General features: G+C 39.6%; 1 protein-coding gene across 3 annotated transcripts in view; it reads left to right on the forward strand.

The window, feature by feature from the left end:
* GDPD5 (glycerophosphodiester phosphodiesterase domain containing 5) overlaps positions 1–17,687 on the forward strand; it is a 174,172-nt gene that overhangs the window by 70,531 nt on the left and 85,954 nt on the right. For all 3 annotated transcript variants that reach the window (XM_031961376.1, XM_031961378.1, XM_031961377.1), the window contains exon 3: positions 2,582–2,756. In XM_031961376.1, coding sequence (XP_031817236.1) covers positions 2,640–2,756 — 117 coding nt within the window. In that variant the 5' untranslated portion in view covers positions 2,582–2,639. The remainder of the gene's footprint in view (positions 1–2,581; positions 2,757–17,687) is intronic.

The following is a 17,687-nucleotide window of genomic DNA, read 5'->3' on the forward strand; positions in this document are numbered from 1 at the left end:
TGAGCCATCTAGCTGCTATTATTACTGATATTCAACTCCTCTCTGCCTCAGTTTCCTCATTTGTAAAATGATCATCTGTATAAGCTCATTGAGAGAATCAAATGAGATAGTATATATAAAGTGTTTTGTAAACCTTAAAAGACTATTTAGATGCTAATTTTTAATGATTATTAAAGGACTTTGAGTCAGGAAGACATGAATTCAAATCCTACCTCATATACTGACTTGCTGTGTTGCCCTGGGCAGGGTCATATAAGTTCTTAGTCTGTTTTCTCATTGCAAAATAGAAAATCCTAGCATCTGTCTTCTAAGGTGGTCGTGACATTCAAATAAAATGGCCCAGGTAAGGCCCATAAATCTAAAGCTAAAATTCTAGTGCTTAGTATGAGTGATTTAGTTCCTTCTAGGCATTCTTCAATCTCTTTATTCTAAGTTTCTAAGGTACAAGCAGTGTGAGCATATTTGAGAGTATGGTCTCATAGGATGCCAGAGGACAGAGGTTGGAGCATCTTATGGGGCTCACTAGAAGTGGGCTCCTTGGATGCTAAAGAGAGGATTATTTTCCTGAGGAGAAGAGCAGACTTGATGTCCTCTGGGGTCTATCCCTACAGCTTTAGCACATTGGCTGATGGCCAAGGTCCCAGTGGGGATTATCTTGTCATATCACTTCTCCTGTCTTGGGTTAGCACAGTGGGCACCGGCATTCTAAAAGGGTACACAAAGATCATCCCATCCAGTCCCCTGCCTGCTGAATGAATCCCTTCTTCAACGACCCTGGCAGATGGCTGTGGGGCAGAATAGGACTCTTCAGGCTTCCCTCTCATAGATTTTAGATTTCCATTCTCTGTGCTCTCCATGAACACAGATAAATATTCCTATCGTGTAAAGAATCAAACAAGGAGCCTTGTCTCTTGTTTGGGTCATTTCCCTGGAACAAGCCCTGGCACTTGGCTGCCACTTAAGTGTATTGTCAGCAACAGTTTGAAAATTAAGCAAGTCATAAGTATTACTTAGGCTCCTGCAGTCTGGAGACTAGGAATGCACACATAGGCCTGGTCATGCTTCCCAGTTCCTCAGTTGGTTTTCAGTTCACAGCTGGAGGATTCCAGTGTCTGGCATAGACAGAATCATGGAATAGCAGAGTTGCAAGGGAACTCAGAAGACACTTAATGTAAATTAGACCAGAAAAGGACTTCTTTCTTGGGAGGTTTCATGGTGTGATAGGTAGGCAAATGGCCTTGGAATTTGGAAGCTCCAGATTCAGATCTCCCCTCAGACAAATACTTTGCGACCATGAATAGTCATGTTACCAGTGGTATATTCATACCTTCATCTAGTAGCCCCTACTGGCCCCATTTAAAGATACAGAGATTAAGTGACTTACCCAGGATTGTACAGTTAGTAAGTGTCTGAGGCTGGATTCAAATTTGAAAGTTTTCCTGATTCCCAAAAAGCAAAAAAAGCAAAATTATCTCCTGGGCTCTGCTAGTGAAATTTGACATCTTGGCCAAGTGAATAGTAGAGTGATGTCTTCCATCTGAGTCCTATGGGTACATTAGCAAAGGGTTGTTCTCTTTGTTTTTGGCTACAGCTACTAAAGGAGATGTATAGGAGACTGTTGGAAGTATTGAAAGACTGAAGCATCCCCCAGGAGTTCATTATATTGGGACGTAGCCAGAGAAAATCTCTTCTCTCTGTGAACCCTCTAAGCTCTGTCTCTGGTCCTTTTCTCATGACAAAGTAGGGAGCAATCCTCTCTTTTTATAAATGAGCTAACTGCCTCTGTGAGCTGACATACAGTAGCAACTAGAATTAAGAGCTTCATGTAGAAGGAGGTGAGAAAGATCTTCATTTCAGGCATGTTAAGATTTGAAAATGGAAAAAGAACTTCTGTGGAAGGAACATTAAGAAACCCATTCTCTCCATACTGTAGTGTTTATGAGGCACTAATGTGTAGTAAAACTGGAAAGATAGGACAGGACCGTGGTATAAAGAGCTCCAAAATGTCAGAGGAGTCTATATCTGATCTTGGAGATAATAGGGAGCCATTGGAGTGTACTGAGTAGAAAAACTTCAGAGCCATACTTTAGAAAGAGTGATTTTGACAGGAGTGGCTGGACTGGAAGAAGAGGCTTAGAGCAGGAAGACCAATGAGGAGACTGCTGTCATTCACCAGCTGAGAGGTGATGAGGACCACTATCATAGTGATGGCTTGAGGAGAGAGAGAAGGGGTCTATGGGAAAGGTCCTGGTCTTCTTGAAGAATTCCAAGAGAGGTTGCTATTCTCCAAGTTGGCTCATAAATCAATGGAGATGTAATTTAGAAATCCATTATCCAAAGAACAATTGGAAATTTACAAAGGAACTTTCCTCACCAAAACTCTTTTGAGACAAACTGATATATATCCTATTATCTCCTCCTTATACTGTGGAAACAAAGATTCATATAGATGCTCCAGATCCTTGACTCCAAAGCAGAGATTTCTACTCTACCAAATAGTTTCAGAGTTGCTAGAGCTTTTCCCCCCTTTCCATCAACCCCATCTGATGCCTTTTCTTCCTCATGTCCAATCTCTCTGCAGGGTGCACTGAGGCTGGATGGGCCTCTGAGGACAAGTCCCTGGGCCTGCGGGCAAGAGGATGGTGAGACATCAGCCCTTACAATACTACGAGCCGCAGCTCTGCCTATCATGCCTCACCGGGATCTACGGCTGCCGATGGAAACGGTACCAGCGGTCACATGATGACACAACTCCAGTGAGTATGACCAACAATTTGGAGGTGGCGGGTGAGGGAGAGGTATGGGGAAGAAACAGTTTAGCCCTAGAGGGAAGGGGCATGCATTCTGAAGACGTAATTCTGTTCATTCAACGGTTTTCTAAGTACCTACTTTTCACTGAGCCTGACTAGGCTCTGAAGGAGGCATAGTTTAGTTAAAACATAATCCCTGCCCTTGTAGAGTTCATCATCTGATGGGGGATAAAATATAAACACACACACACACAAACAAAAACAAAAAAACTAGAAAATATAATATTTTGCTAAGTATATCAGAAAGAAACAAACACAGTGCTCCAAGAGATCCAAGGAGAAAATGCCTTAAGGACAGAAGGATTGCTCATATTGTTCCTTGTCGGGAATACTTTCATCTCTCTCCTTTACTTGCTCAGTTTCTGCCCATCCTTTGAAACTTAGCTTAAATGCCTGTTCCTCCAAGATGATTTGTGTAATCCTTCTTGTCCTTAGGATGAAGAGGATAGATATGGGTCAGATGATGGTTCTTTTACTTGAGTTCAAGACCAGTGAAAAGAGCAGTGAGAAAGAGGGATGTTCAGTGGCTTTATGTCACCCTGAAAGGAGATCTTCAGGGAGGTGCTCTTGGAGTTGGTGCAGACCAACATTTTTAGTGGTAACATGAATTAAAGTATGGATGACATGCTTGGTATATTTTAACAAGACTCAGAACTAGGAGAATTGGCTATATAGTTAAATAATGGGATCCAAGTCTAGGAAGATGGCAGCAGGCTAGAATGGTGGGGACTGGAACTAAGGGAATGGAATGTTCTTACTTGGAAAAATTTGACAAGAATTAGGGTTTGTCATTATGGATATTTGTTCTACTAACAACTAGTTTTTTCTTTATTTATTATTTATTAATTATTATTTTTATATATGTATATAAATAAATACTATTTATTATTATTATAATAAAATAAATAATTTATTAATTATTTAAAATAATTTTTTCAGTCAACCCTCCCCTTTTCTTTTTATCAATCAGCTTCTTTATCACCCCATTGAGTAAAAAAGATAAACAAAACCTCCATTACAAATATGCATCATCAAGCAAAATAAATTCCCTCGGTAGCCATATCCAAAAAATGTCTAGATCTTATTCTGCTCTCTAAATCCATCACTTCTTGGTTGGGGGAAGGGAGCCAACGTGTTTTCTCATGAGTACTTTGGCATCCCCAGGACAGTTATCACAATAAGTGTTCTTATTTCTGGAATGCTTAGTTGCAAAAGTTTTCTTGTAATTTTCCCTCCTTCAAACCAAACCAAACCAAAGCAGACTAGACTCTTACCTTCACACCTTTTTAGCCAGCTTCTTGAATTTCTGTGGTCAGAAAGTACTAGCCCTGTAGTAATGAGCTTCTGTGAGATACGCCAGCCTGGAAACACAGACGTATCTGTTGTTTAGCTCAGTGGTTTCCAACTCAAATAGAAATAGGGCCACTGATGGGTACATAATGATCCACATGTTGACTTAGAAAACCACATATTAACATTACCTCTAATGTATTGTATTTTTGTTGTTGTTATTAAACATTTCTCAGTTACATTTAGTGTTGTGGGTGTCATGGGGCTGAATTGGACACCTCTGGCTAAGTCTCTACTAAGTCTCTTTAATGGAGATAGGATCTGCTAGAGCTTACATTGCTTAGTTGTTTAGGAAAAGCTCTAACTGAAATCTCATCTTCTGAAAGAAGCCTTTCTCAACCCCTCTCAATTCTAGTGCCTTCCCTCTCTTAATTATTTCCCATTTATCCTGTGTATGACTTGTTTCTACATATTTGCTTGCTTATTGGCTCCCACATTACATTGTGAATTCTCTGAGATCAGGGACTGTCTTTTGCCTCTTTTTTTTTTTATTTCTAGCATTTACTTGACACATAGTAGGTACTTGATAATTATTTACTGCCTGCCCAGCAAGATGAGGATTTGAAAGAGTAGTATAGTGAAGGTTCAGGAGATAACATTATTAAGGGACAGGCCAATTCTCCGAAAGCCTCCACAGCTATGGATCATAGCATCTGAAGGGGTTACAAGGTAGTCTTTGCTGACACAGGTGTTGCGGACTGGGAATGAGATAAATTGGAGGTAGAGGGAAGAGGAGAGGGGTCAGACAATACAGTGGCCTCTCAGAGAGGTCAGAGAACAGCAACTTCCTCTCAGTCTCCTTGTATCCTCCTCTCACAAGAAGAGATCCATTCTGGGTTGGAACTCCAGCAACCACTGTCAGGTGGCTCCCGTGTATTCCAACAGCTCTCCCATGTAGTCCAACAGGACAAAGTACAAATATTTTAAAATTTTTATTCTGAACTGAGCACCAAACAAAATAAACACTTACATATGAGTAATAGAACAGGAAAAAATTAGTTTTTTTTACAAAGATAAAGATCTTTATTATGTACATACCACTTGCATTTTCTTTGTATATAAGATAGTAGAATCAGATTTAGGGCATTGCATCCAAAGAAAGAACTACAGATTCAGAATACAGAGTAAAGCATAGTATTTTCACTTTTTTGGTTATTTTTTTTCTTCCTCATAGTTTTTTCCCTTTGTTTTGATTCTTTTTTCACAACATGACTAATTTGGAAATGTGTTTAATATGATTGTCCATGTATAACCTATAATCTATTTGGGGATGGAGGAGGGAAAAAAGGTATGGAATTCAAACTCTTATAAAAGTGAATGTTGAAGAAAACTATCTTTACGTGTAATTGGGAAAAATAAAATACTATAAAAAAGGAATTTTTAAAAAGATTGAGGATATTGACTCATATCCTCATATACAAAGGATAACAACTGTAAGGGCCTATGAAATCATTTTTCAGTATGTTTCTGAGAAAGAAAGAAAGTAAAAAGGGGGGAGAAAATCACAGAAATTATTACTACTCAGAAAAAGTGGTAGAGAGAATAGGAGAAACTATGATCCCATGTTGCTACTTTTATTAATTCTTTATGAGAATTGTCTACATACCACTGGAGGATATCCGTGATGAAATTCCAGAAGGGAAACAGGCAAAATTTTTGTGAATGATATTCCAGAGCTGGCTACTTCCTTATAGTCACATAGTGGCCAATAGAGAATACAATAGCAGCATTATAAATGTGGAAATAAGTTTAGAAGAACTGCACATATTTAATCTATATTGGATTGCTTACTGTCTAGGAGAAGGGGTGGAGGGAAAAGGGAGAAAAATTTGGAACACAAGGTTTTGCAAGGGTGAATGCTGAAAACTATATTTTGAAAATAAAAAATTATTATCAAACTTTTTTTAAAAAGTTGAGAATACAAGAATCCTGTCAGAAGTGTATGGAGTCCTTGCCAAATCCCCTTAATCACATACACTGTGGACAAGGGTGCCCACTCTACAGAGGTAGATTGGTTTCCCAGAGGATGAGATGTGTGTTGGGCCTTCTTTTCCATACCATGAGCATGGGTAACCTCCATGGCCTGGGGGACAAGGGAATGAATTTGGTTCAACTCTGCCCAGACTCCCTTGGAGTACTTCTCTTTTGTTTCCCAGCCTGGATACTGCCCAGATTCACCTCTCACAGTTGATCACCTTGTTTCCCATTCATGCAAAGTAGTGAGGGCCAGATCAGATTAAAGATAGTCCAAGCAGAAACAGATTCTGTGAGAAGCTCCTTGGATTAAGAGCCCTCTGGGGCTTAGAGGAGCAGCTGCTGCCTGGAGGCTGTTTAGTTTCATAAAATCAGAGTATCTGAGAATGATCAAACTGGAGTGGAAATATTTCTGCCCTGAGGGTCAGAAGACCTTGACTCAAGGTGCTAGTTCTGCCTCTGACTCTGTTTGAATACTATCCCTCCTTCCTCCCCACACTGGCAAAATGAGAGATTTAGACAAATTAAATTCTTTTTTTCTAGCTCAGACATTCTATGTTCTCTAAGACATCTCCCAGCTCGGCCATTCTGTGTTCTAAGGCCTCTTCTGGCTCTGACATTCTATGTTCTAAGGCCCTTCCAGCTTTAACATTCTGTGTTCTAAGGCTCCTTTCAGCTCTGTTATTTTATGTTCTTAGCCCTCTTTCAGGTCTGCAATTTTATAATTCCACAATTATGTGAGGAAGATTTCTATCCTGACGCATAGCAAGAGGAAAGTGGAGAGAACATAGCCAGATAGCATTTCCTTTGGTTTAGGCTTTGAGTTCCCAGGATTCTTCTTCCCCCACTCCCTGCCCCCTTCCTTCTAGGCCCTTGGCTGACCCATGTGGCTCCCATGAAAGAGGCTGAACAGAGGTGGAGAGGTGATGACCACAGCCTGGCACCTCTTCCTCAGACCCTCCCTGGTATGGCTGGGAGCCCAGGGAGCTGGCACCACGTAACTTGCCCGCAGCCTGACCTTCCCCTGAAGAGAGAAGCCAGTCACCTGAGCTGCTCCTAGACGCCCAGCCCAGACAATAGCTCCTCAGTCTCCCTTCCCTTGGGCCAGACCCCAGGACTCCTTCGCTCCATCCTAGTGCTTTATCTGCCCCAGCCTATCTGGTTTCTTTTCCCAGAGAACACAATTCCACTCCTTTATTTGTTTAAGGACTTTGTAGCCTGAAAAACAACTTTTTTTCCTCTTCTTCTTTAAAAAACCCCTGAAGATTGAAGGATTGTCTCTACCTTTACCTGGGCAGACAGAGATGGGATCTGAGGCAGGCTTCAAGGGCAATTGGGCAGCTGAGGCCCAAGGGGATTGGAAAATGCATACTTTAGGTTTAATGTCAGCTCTGGATTCAGATTATGGGTGTCCCTTACCGGCTTCATATCTTTGGGAAAGTAATCTCTCTAGGCCTCAGCTCCTTGCTCTGTGAAGTGAGAGGATTGGATTAGATCCTGCTTCTTAGGTGCTTCCTTCCAGCGTCAAGTCACCAATACCCCTATGAAGTGGGGCATCCTTTCGCTAAGACATTTATCAGACACCTGCTTTGTGTAGTCCACTGTCCTGTTGGTTGGCAAATACACAATTTGGAGAGCCCTGTCTTCCTGGAATTCAAGACAGAAGCAATAATAGCCCCACAATATTATATAATAGAATTAATGAAATATAAGCAGAATACTTAGTGAAATATGTGGGGAGATGTCTTTTATGAGGTTGAAGCTAGGGAGTCTTCTTGGAGGAAGCAATATTACAACTTTAAAGATTGGCAGAAATTCAGCAGGCAGATGAGGCGGAGGGTTTTCTAGGCATAGGAATATCATAGGCAAAGGCACATAGTCCTTTTACTTACTTTCAAAAACCCTTTTGGGTTCCTTTTCAGATTTACTTCAACCCCTTTTAAATATCCCTTCTTGACCTGGTGAACACTGAATTGGGAACCCAGGTATGCACATGGGCAGGTCACTCCCTATCCCCTTCAGTTTCCTCATCTGTGAAAGGAAGCTCCTGGATTAGATGATTTGAACATAAGATTAGAAATAATCCTTATAGCTTCAGATGTCTCTCAACCCCAATATTACTTTTCTTGAATGAGTTACAGTTTATAAGCACATATAAATCCATGGCCTCCCTCAATTCTCAAAATACTGCATGAGTGAGGGAGAACAGAACAGGAATTAGGATCCCCATTTTTCAGAAGGGGAAGCTAAGGCCTACCCATTCATTTAGTCTCAGCCAAGGAAACTTATGCTGTGGTTTGATGGAAAGAACTGACCTTGGAAGTCCCTTTGTCCTGTCACAACTACATATAGTCATTCTCTGTCTCTCTGTCTCTCTCTGTCTCTCTCATTTTTCTTTCTTTTTCTCTCCCCCCCACTCTTCCCTTCCTCCTCTCTCTCTTACACACACACACACACACACACACACACTCTCTCTCTCTCTCTCTCTCTCTCTCTCTCTCTCTCTCTCTCTCTCTCTCTCGATAAAACCTGAAGACCAAAAAGGTTAAATACCTCAGAGGATAATAGAGTTGAAACTGGAAGGAACCTTAAAGATCTTCCAATCCAGTCAGCTCATTTTATGGATGAGGAAACTTCAGCCCAGAAGATGTTAAATGATTTGCTCTTAGTTACTTGCTACTTAGTTACACAGTTACTAAGTGTCTGATGCAGGATATGAACTCAGATCTCTCTGACTCCAGTTCTCCCTCATTTGTTTGAGATCATGCAAGAACTAAATAACAAAGCCAGGATTCAGACCCAGCTGTGCTGTCTCTAAATGAAGATTCTTCCCAGCCAGGCTGGTTACTGAGCCTTTATCACTACCTTGCTTAGTGACCTTTGGGCCTGGCTCCTCTGCCTCTATCAAGCAGCTTCTGCTGCTCTTTAAGATTATCACCGGATCCTATCACTTTGTACTGTCTATGGGTGGAATGAGCTGCCTTGTAATGTAGTAAAGTCCCCATAGTTGGAGGTATTCAGAGAAAGGCTGTTTGCATTTTTGTCAGAGATGTGATAGAAGTCTATGCTCAGGTTGCAGGTTGAATTGGATTCTACCTTATGAGGTCTGTTTCTAGCTCTGAAGTTCTAGAATTTGGGCTTAATATAAGATAGTATGTTTGTTTCTTAAACTGTTGTGTTTAAATAAGTGTAATGTATTTGATTCTGTTTCAAAACTAGGGAGATTCAGGTTTGTCTTGCTTCTGATGTCTGTAACTCTGTGCTAGTGATGGTCTCTCACTTCCCCTCCTCCCCTTACCACTTTATGATGAAGAGTAGCCCAGACTGCTTCAGGAATTCCTAAACTAATAGCATCATAAGTCTAGTCCCTATCCCTATTGTATTTAAATCAATAGACACCCTAATTGAATGCTTGAGCGGTGGTGAGGTTTCAATGGTCTTAGACTCTTGGCAGAGATCAGAGGGTGCTTTGCCATTCCCTCTCCAGCTCATTTTATAGCTGAGGAAACTGAGGCACTCAGGATTAAGTGACATGCTCAGAGTCATACAGCCAGGTGGTATCCAGTATCAAATTTGAACTCAGGAAGATGAGTCTTCTTGACTCTAGGTCTGGCCCTCTATCCACTTTACCATCTAGCTGAGCTTTAGGAAAGATAGCAATGAGCAAGACAAGATCTTTTCCCCCACAAAGAGCATATGATCTATTGTGTTGTGATTTGTTCTTTACAAAAAATTTCACATGCAGGTTCTTAATTGAACTAACACCTCTGTGAAGTGGGTATTTATTATCCCCACTTTACAGCTCAGGAAATTGAGGCCCAGACAAATTAAGTGGTTTGCCCAGGGTATCCTTTAGCCAGGGGGGTTTGAGAGCTAGAACTTGAATTCCATGATTTTCAATGCTGTGCTCTTTCTGTAATTTTATCATGGGAAAGGAATAACCTAGATACACACAGGAAACTCTACCCACAAACCAGCGAGTGAGTAATTGCCAAATAAGTGGCATGTACACAAAGTCAGGAAGGAGGAAGAGGCTCTTGAGGGCTGAGATAGTCAGCAGAGGCTTACTTGAGGAGGGGGTCTCTAGAGGAGGGATATATAGGGATTATCCATCCCCATTCTAGGGGGTCACAATTGAGTTTAGGAAGAAGGGATCTGAACAGAAGCTGAGAGACAGTAGTTAGCCTGGCATGTTTCCCAGAAAAGAGCGAACAGACCATTTAAAATCAAATTCTTATAAATGGAATACTTTTTTAATGGCCCTCAGAGATTTTATTATTTTGCAGAGCCCTGCAGGGAATCTTTCTATAAAGCAGAAGTCTTCCTCTGGTTTATCTGATTTTGGTATGGATTTTTCTTTCTTTTTCTTTTGAATAATAATTTATTTTTCCCCCAATTACATGTAAAAATGACTTTTAACATTTATTTTTGAAAATTTTGAGTTCCAACTTCTCTTCTTTCTTACTGTCCCCAATCCCTGAAATGATAGGCAATTTGATATAGGTTATACATGTGTAATCATGCAAAACATATTTCCATATTAGTCATGCTGTGAAATAAAACACAGAACAAAGGGGAAAAAACACAAAAAAATAAAGGAAATAAAAAATAGTATATTTCAATTTGCATTTAGACTTCATCAGTCCTTTCTCTGGAGGTGGATGGCATTTTTAATCATACCCTCAAAATTGTCTTGGATCATTGTATTGATCAGAATAGCTAAGTAATTCACAATTGATTTTTATCCAATATCGCTGTTACTGTGTACAGCATTCTCCTGATTGTGTTCGCCTCATTTTGCATTAGTTTATATAAGTCTTTTCAGGTTTTTCCAAAATCATCTTGTTCATCATTTCTTATATCACAATAGTATTCCATCACAATCCCCTAGCCGTGTCCCAGTTGATGGGCATCCCCTCAATTTTCAATTCTTTGCTACCATAAAAAGAGCTACTCTAAACATTTTAGCACAAATATGTCTTTTTCCCTCTCCCTGCCTTTCTGATCTCATTGGTATACAGACCTAATAATGGTATTGCTGAGTCACACAGCCTGCACAGTTTTGTAGTTCTTTGGGCATAGTGTCTCTTTCAATGAATTACTTCCGTTCTCCAGGACTCAGTTTCCTCTTTTGTAAAATGGGGGAATTGGACAAGGCAATCTCTTCTAGCTTTGATGTTCTATGTTCTACATTCTCCCTTAATTTTTTTTTTATTTAAAAATTTTTTTATCCTGAACTTAACAAGGGCCAATAATAAGAACATTTCCATTTCCATTATAGAACAGAAAATCTACATTTTGTAGATTTTTTAACTTTGTGTTCTTACGTTGTTTTTTTGTAAAGAATCTTTCAGCTCTGAGAATCGCTATTCTTGGGCCTTTCCCTTTCTAATATTCTGTTTGGAGAGCCATCTTATTTCTGACATTCTAGTGTTAAAGTGGGTTGTTCTCTCTGTGTTCTCAGAGAGGCAGGTCTCCCTGGACAGATGTGTCAGGAAAGGAGAAGTTAGGAGGGGCCTCCTGAGGTTTTTTTTTGGGGGGGGAAGGGAGGGGGAAGGGTCTTGGAAGCTCCTGTCCTAGATACTTTCATTCTTAAACACAGATAAAGGAAACACAGTTTCCTCTGCAGAAATCACTCCCACTTCCCCCAGCTTTGAGCCTGGGGTTGTGGGTAAGGAAGAGGAAGTAAGCCTCAGACTTTTTGATATTGGGCAGGGCTGGAGGAGAAAGAAGGACAGAATCCAGGACAGCAAGCCTCTCTGTGCCCAGGAGGAAGCATTTAAGTGGCAATCATAGCATCTCATATTGACAAAGCACTTTGCTCAGTGAATCCCCAAGCCCGGAGATTGGCTGTGTGCTGGACAGATCTTGTGAGTGACACAATCAGTGGCTGAGTCATTGGTTGGTTGCCTCATATTGGCTCCTCTTTGGGATAGCCTGTGGAGGAAGTAGAGGGTGGTGGGAGACAAAAGAAATACCTGCCATGGGAAAATCAGGGAAAAGAAGTTCTGGTTTCTAGAATTGGCTTTGCCATTCACTCACTGTGTGACTCTAGGAAAGCCCCCTTTCTCTCTCTCTCTAGGTCTGAATTTTCTCTACTCTGAGGTTACTTTCTGCTCAGCATTCAATGTTATGAAGACAATTTTTTTTCTTAAAATTATATGTTCCAACATTGTTTTGATCACCAACATCTATGTGCTAAATACCATCCAGCTTTACCACTCTGTATTCTTACTTCTGCAAGACCAGACGTTCTTATTGTATGTGTGACCCTCTAAAGACCGCCCAGCTCACCTCAGGTGACTCCAGAAGCAAAAAAATAGCTTCCTCCTCCTTCTTTGCCACCAACTGACATCATTCTCTCTTCCTCTTTTTGTATGTGTCTTTCTTCCTTTTTGTCATTCAAGAGGAAACTCTTCTATCCCTCCTCCTTTCCTCCCCCAGTTCCTCTCTTAGAATGTCATTAGGAAGCATGTCCAGACTTCCATAGGGAGAAAAACAGAAAGAAAGGCAAGAGATCTAGAAAACCAAACAATAATAAAAAGGGAGGGAAAGGAGACAAAAAGGAGAGAGAAGGATGAATGAGGAGCAGAGAAGTCAATCTGTAGGCTTTTGTTAAGTAATTTATATACCAGGTACTATGCTAGATACTGAGGGTACAAAAAGAATGAAATCTTATCTGCTCTTACAGAGTTAACATTCAAACATTGTAACCAAATATACATATATGAGTATATACAAACTAAATGAAAAAATAAATACTAGAAAGAGAAGAGGAGAAGGGGGAAGGAGAAAAAGAGATAGAAATGGGGAGGGGGAAAGAGACAAAGAATAGAAATGAGGAAGATGGAGAAGGAAGAGAGGATTGAAGAAAGAAGCAAGGAGAAAGAGAGATGGGAAGGAGAAAGAAAGGAGATAATGAGATGAGGAAAAAAGGAAAAATGAGAAGAGGGAGAAAGGAGAGGGAAGAAGAAAAAGGGAGGAAGAGAAAGAAACAGTAGGGAAAAGAAGCAAGAAGGAAGAGAGCGAGGAGAAAGATGAGGAAAGAAGGAAAGAAAATGAAAAGAGGGAGAAGGAAGAGAGAAGAAGAAAGGAGCAAAATAGAGAAAAAAGGAGGAAAGAGATAAAAAGGAGAGAAAATGGAAAAGGGAGGAGGAGAGGGAAGAAGAGAAGAGGGGAGTGAGGAATAAATAGTAAAGAGAAAGAAAGAAAAAGAAGAGGGAGAAAAGAGAGTGTGATAAAAAGGAGGGAGGATCAGTAGAGAAAGAGAGAAATTAAGAAAGGGAGATAGTGATCTCCCTTCCTCTCACCCTCAGAACAGTTCTTATCAGACATCTTAGCCACATTCCCTTTCAGGTGATACTATATATTGATAATGAGAATCCTAATATGTCAGAGCTCAAGGAACCTTTTAAGTCTTCTGGTCAGTACTTTGCAGCTCCTGGATTACTAACAAAATCCATCCGACCTGACCTTGTCCTGTGAAAGAGGCAGGACAACAATCATCATCCCTGTCTTTTAGATAAAGAAAATGAGAACCAGTGAGAGGAATCCAGAGGCTTAAGGTTCCCATGATAAATGAGTGTGTGACAAAGCCAGAGCAGTCTCCAATGTGACTTACCGCTGGGAATGTGATTGGAGGCAGCTTTGCTCAAGGGAAGAGTAGAGACCTGCAGCCTTGACTGTTGCCTAGAGCAATAGGGATAAGACTAGTTTTCCCTTCTTTCTGCCTTGGTATAGACTTGTACTAACCCCAGCCCTGAATTTGACTCACTGTGTAATGTTGGACAAGTTATTTCATCTCTGTGAACTTCTCATGCTCCCTATTTGTAAAATGGAAAGTGTTACTAACAAGTTAGTGGTTATCTCTCAGCAGATTTTTCTTTGGTTCAACTGCCTCCTCACATCCACCTTAGGAGTTTGAAGGAAGAGGAAGAGGATAGATGGTACTATTTGCTGATGATGGTGGTCTGAATAGGAAAGGAAGGCTCCAGTGCTAGTCCTTGGAAACAGTAGTCAGAGAATGGATATAGGAAGCAGGGGAAGAGACACAGTTTTCTCTGGACCTCAGTTTTCTTATTTTGTAAAAGAAAGGGGTTGGGGGGTGGAGCCAAGATAGCAGAGAAAAGGCAGGTACTCACCTGAGCTCTCCCCCAGACTCCTCCAAACACCTTTAAATAATGCCACAAAACAATTCCTAGACAAAGTGAAATAATTTTTTAGCCAAAGACAATGAAAAAGGTCATCAGGAAAGGTCTGCTGTATCTAGGAAAGAGTGAAAAACAAAGAAGCACAGGCTATACCTAGCCCCAACAAACCAAGAACAAACCTTATGAGCCACTGAATCATCAGCAGAAGCAGTTGCTGTTTCCAGAGCTCTCAGCCCCCAGATGGTAAGGGGTGAATTGGTCAGAAAGAGATTATAGGGGTCTTTTTGCCAGCACTGAGGCAGGACTCTGTTGCTTTCCCCACACTTGGATCTGGGTCACAGTCCTAGGTTTCATTCCCAGGATGGGGAGGAACAATAACATACCAGTGCTTCGGAGAGCAGTGGAGCAGGAATCCTCCACACAGTTCCAGAGCAGAAAAGAGTGCTTGTAGTCACTCATAGATCAGAGAAGAGGCTAGGTGAGTAGTAAACACATTTCTCCTTAGATCATACCACTTTGGGAGAACTGAAACTTTATCGATTCCTAGAAGTATCTTTGAAAACAATCGTATAAAACCCTTGAAACTTGGGACAGTGTTCTCTCCACCATGGAAGCAGAGCCCTATGTAATAAAGAGTTAAAAGTAAAGAAATAGACTGGGAAAATGAGCAAACTACAGAAAAGATAATTCTGACTATAGAAAATTACTATAAGAAAGCTCAAAAAATCCTCCAAGAAAAATATGAATTGGTCTCAGGCCATTGAAAATTAAGTAAGAGAGGTAGAGGAAATATTGGGAAGGGAAATGAGAATGAATCAAGAAATAATGAAAAATGAGTAAACAGTTTGGCAAAAGTATATTAAAAAGACTAAAGAAAATATCACCTTAAAAAACAGAATAGGCCAAATGGTAAAATAAGTACAAAAGCCCAATGAGGAGAATGCCTTGAAAAGCAGAATTGGCTAAATAGAAGAATTAGTGAAAGAAAAAAATTTCTTAAAAAGTAAAATTGACCAAATTGAGGGGGAGGGATACAAAAGCTCATTGGAGAAAATAATTCCTTAAAAATTAGATTTGAACAAGTAGAAGCTAATAACTCATGAGACATTAAGAAACAATTAAACAAAATCAAAAGAATAAAAAATAGAAAATTGTAAAATATTTCATGGAAAAAAAACAACTAATCTGAAAAATAGATCCAGGAGAAAGAATTTTAAAATTACTGAATTTTCTTAAAGCCATGATCTAAAAAAAGAGCGTAGGTGTCATCTAGATCTGTATGGTCATCTAGATCTGAATCTAGAACTGAAAGATAAAATAGAAATTGAAAGAATCTACTGACCACCTCCTAAAAAAGTTCCAAAATGAAACTTACAGGAATATTGTAGCCGAATTCCAGAGCTCCCACCTAGATCAAGGAGAAAATATTGCAGTCAACCAGAAAGAAACAATTCAAATATCATGGAACCTGGTCAGGATAACACAAGGTTTATCAATTCCTATGTTAAAGTATTGGAGGGCTAGGAATATGATATTCTCAATGACAAAGGAGCTAGGATTATAACCAGGAATCACCTACCAAGCAAAACTGAGTATAATTCTTCAGACTTTCCAGAATTTCCAATGAAAAAATAAGAACTAATTAGAAAATCATAATTCAATTACAAGATCCAAGAGAAGCATAAAAAGTTAAACAGGAAACGGAAATTAAGGGATTTAATAAGGTTAAACTGTTTACATTCCTAAAGGGAAGATGGATACTTGTAACTCATAAGAATTTTCCCATTAATAGGGAATATTTTTCAAAATATCCCCTATTCAAATTTCCCAAAATAGGGGAAAAAATTAATGGGAAGTTAGAAAGAGTACAAATAGAGGGCACAGGTGTAAATTGAGTATGATGGATAGCATTCCCTTCCAAGAAAGGCTCTGTAGTTTTCAGCCAACTGTCAAAGAGATCCATAACAAAAATTAAGAGCTCTTGGTCAAAAAGGTCCCCTCCCATCTCCCTCTTAGATATCTAAAATATATATATATATTAAGGAGTGAGAAAGAGGAAGGCATTGGAAGAAAAGGAAATGGAGAGATGGAATGGGGTAAATTATCTCACATAAAAGAGGCAAGAAAAAAACTTTCATAGTGGAGGGGAAAATAGGGGAAGTGGTGGGGAATGCTTGCTATGTTTTATTAAATTACCCTAATGATGGGGTCTTACTCTTACTGGAATTGGCTCAAAGAGAGAAAAATACTCTCACACATAACATGCTCAATATTCTCAATTGGGTATAGAAACTTTCTTACCCTACTGGAACATGGGAGGGAAAGGAAATAAAGAAAGGTGGGGGTGCTCAAAGAAGGGAGACCAAATTGGGGGGGTGGTCAGGCACAAAACATATTTGAAAAGGAACAAGGTAAAAGAAGAGAGAGAATAAAATAAATATGATGACATTAGCAATAGTAACTGAAAAATAATTTGAAGCAAGTTTCACTCATAAAGCTCTCATTTCTCAAACATATAGAGAACCAAGTCAGATTTATAAGAATAAAAGCCATTCACCAATTGACAAATTATCAGAATATGTGAATAGTTTTCAGGGGAATTAATAAGCTATTTTAACCATATTTAGCCTAACTCAGTATTGATGGGAGAAATTCAGATTAAGACAATTCTGAGGTACTAACTCATCCCCATTTGATTGACTAATAGGACCGAAAAGGAAAATGACAAATGATGGGGGGATGTGGGAAAATTGCAGCATTAATGCATTGTTGGGGGAGTTGTGAACTGATCCAGCAATTCCGTAGAACAATTTGGAACTATTCCCAAAGGGCTATAAAACCATGCATTCCCTTCTACCTAATAATACCACTACTAGGTCTGTATCCGAAAAGAAGCAAAAAAAGGGGGGAGGAGACCTATATGTACAAAAAAAATATTTATAGCAGCTCTTTTCCATGCATAAAGAACTGGAAATTTAGGGATACCCATCAATTGGGAAATGACTGAATAAACTGTGGTATGTGATTATGTTGGAATACTATTCTGCTATAAGAAATGAGCAGAATGCTTTCAGAAAAACCTGGAAAGACATAAGCTAATGCAAAATGAGATGCAGTATGTACAAAATAACAACAATATTGTAAGATGATCAACTGTAAATGACTTAGCTATTCTCAGCAATACAGTGATCCAATACAACTCTGAAAGATTTATGATGAGAAATGCTATTCATCCTCAGAGAAAGAATTGATGGAATCTGAATATAGATAGAAGCATACTTTTAACATTTTTTCTTTATTTTTCTTGAGGTTTTTGTTTTGTTGGGGTTTTTTGGGGGGAGGTCTATGTTTTCTTTAACAACATGACTAATAAGGAAATGTTTTGCATGACTACACATGTATA

The sequence above is a fragment of the Sarcophilus harrisii genome, chromosome 3, assembly GCF_902635505.1.
Source record: "Sarcophilus harrisii chromosome 3, mSarHar1.11, whole genome shotgun sequence".
NCBI lineage: Eukaryota > Metazoa > Chordata > Mammalia > Dasyuromorphia > Dasyuridae > Sarcophilus > Sarcophilus harrisii.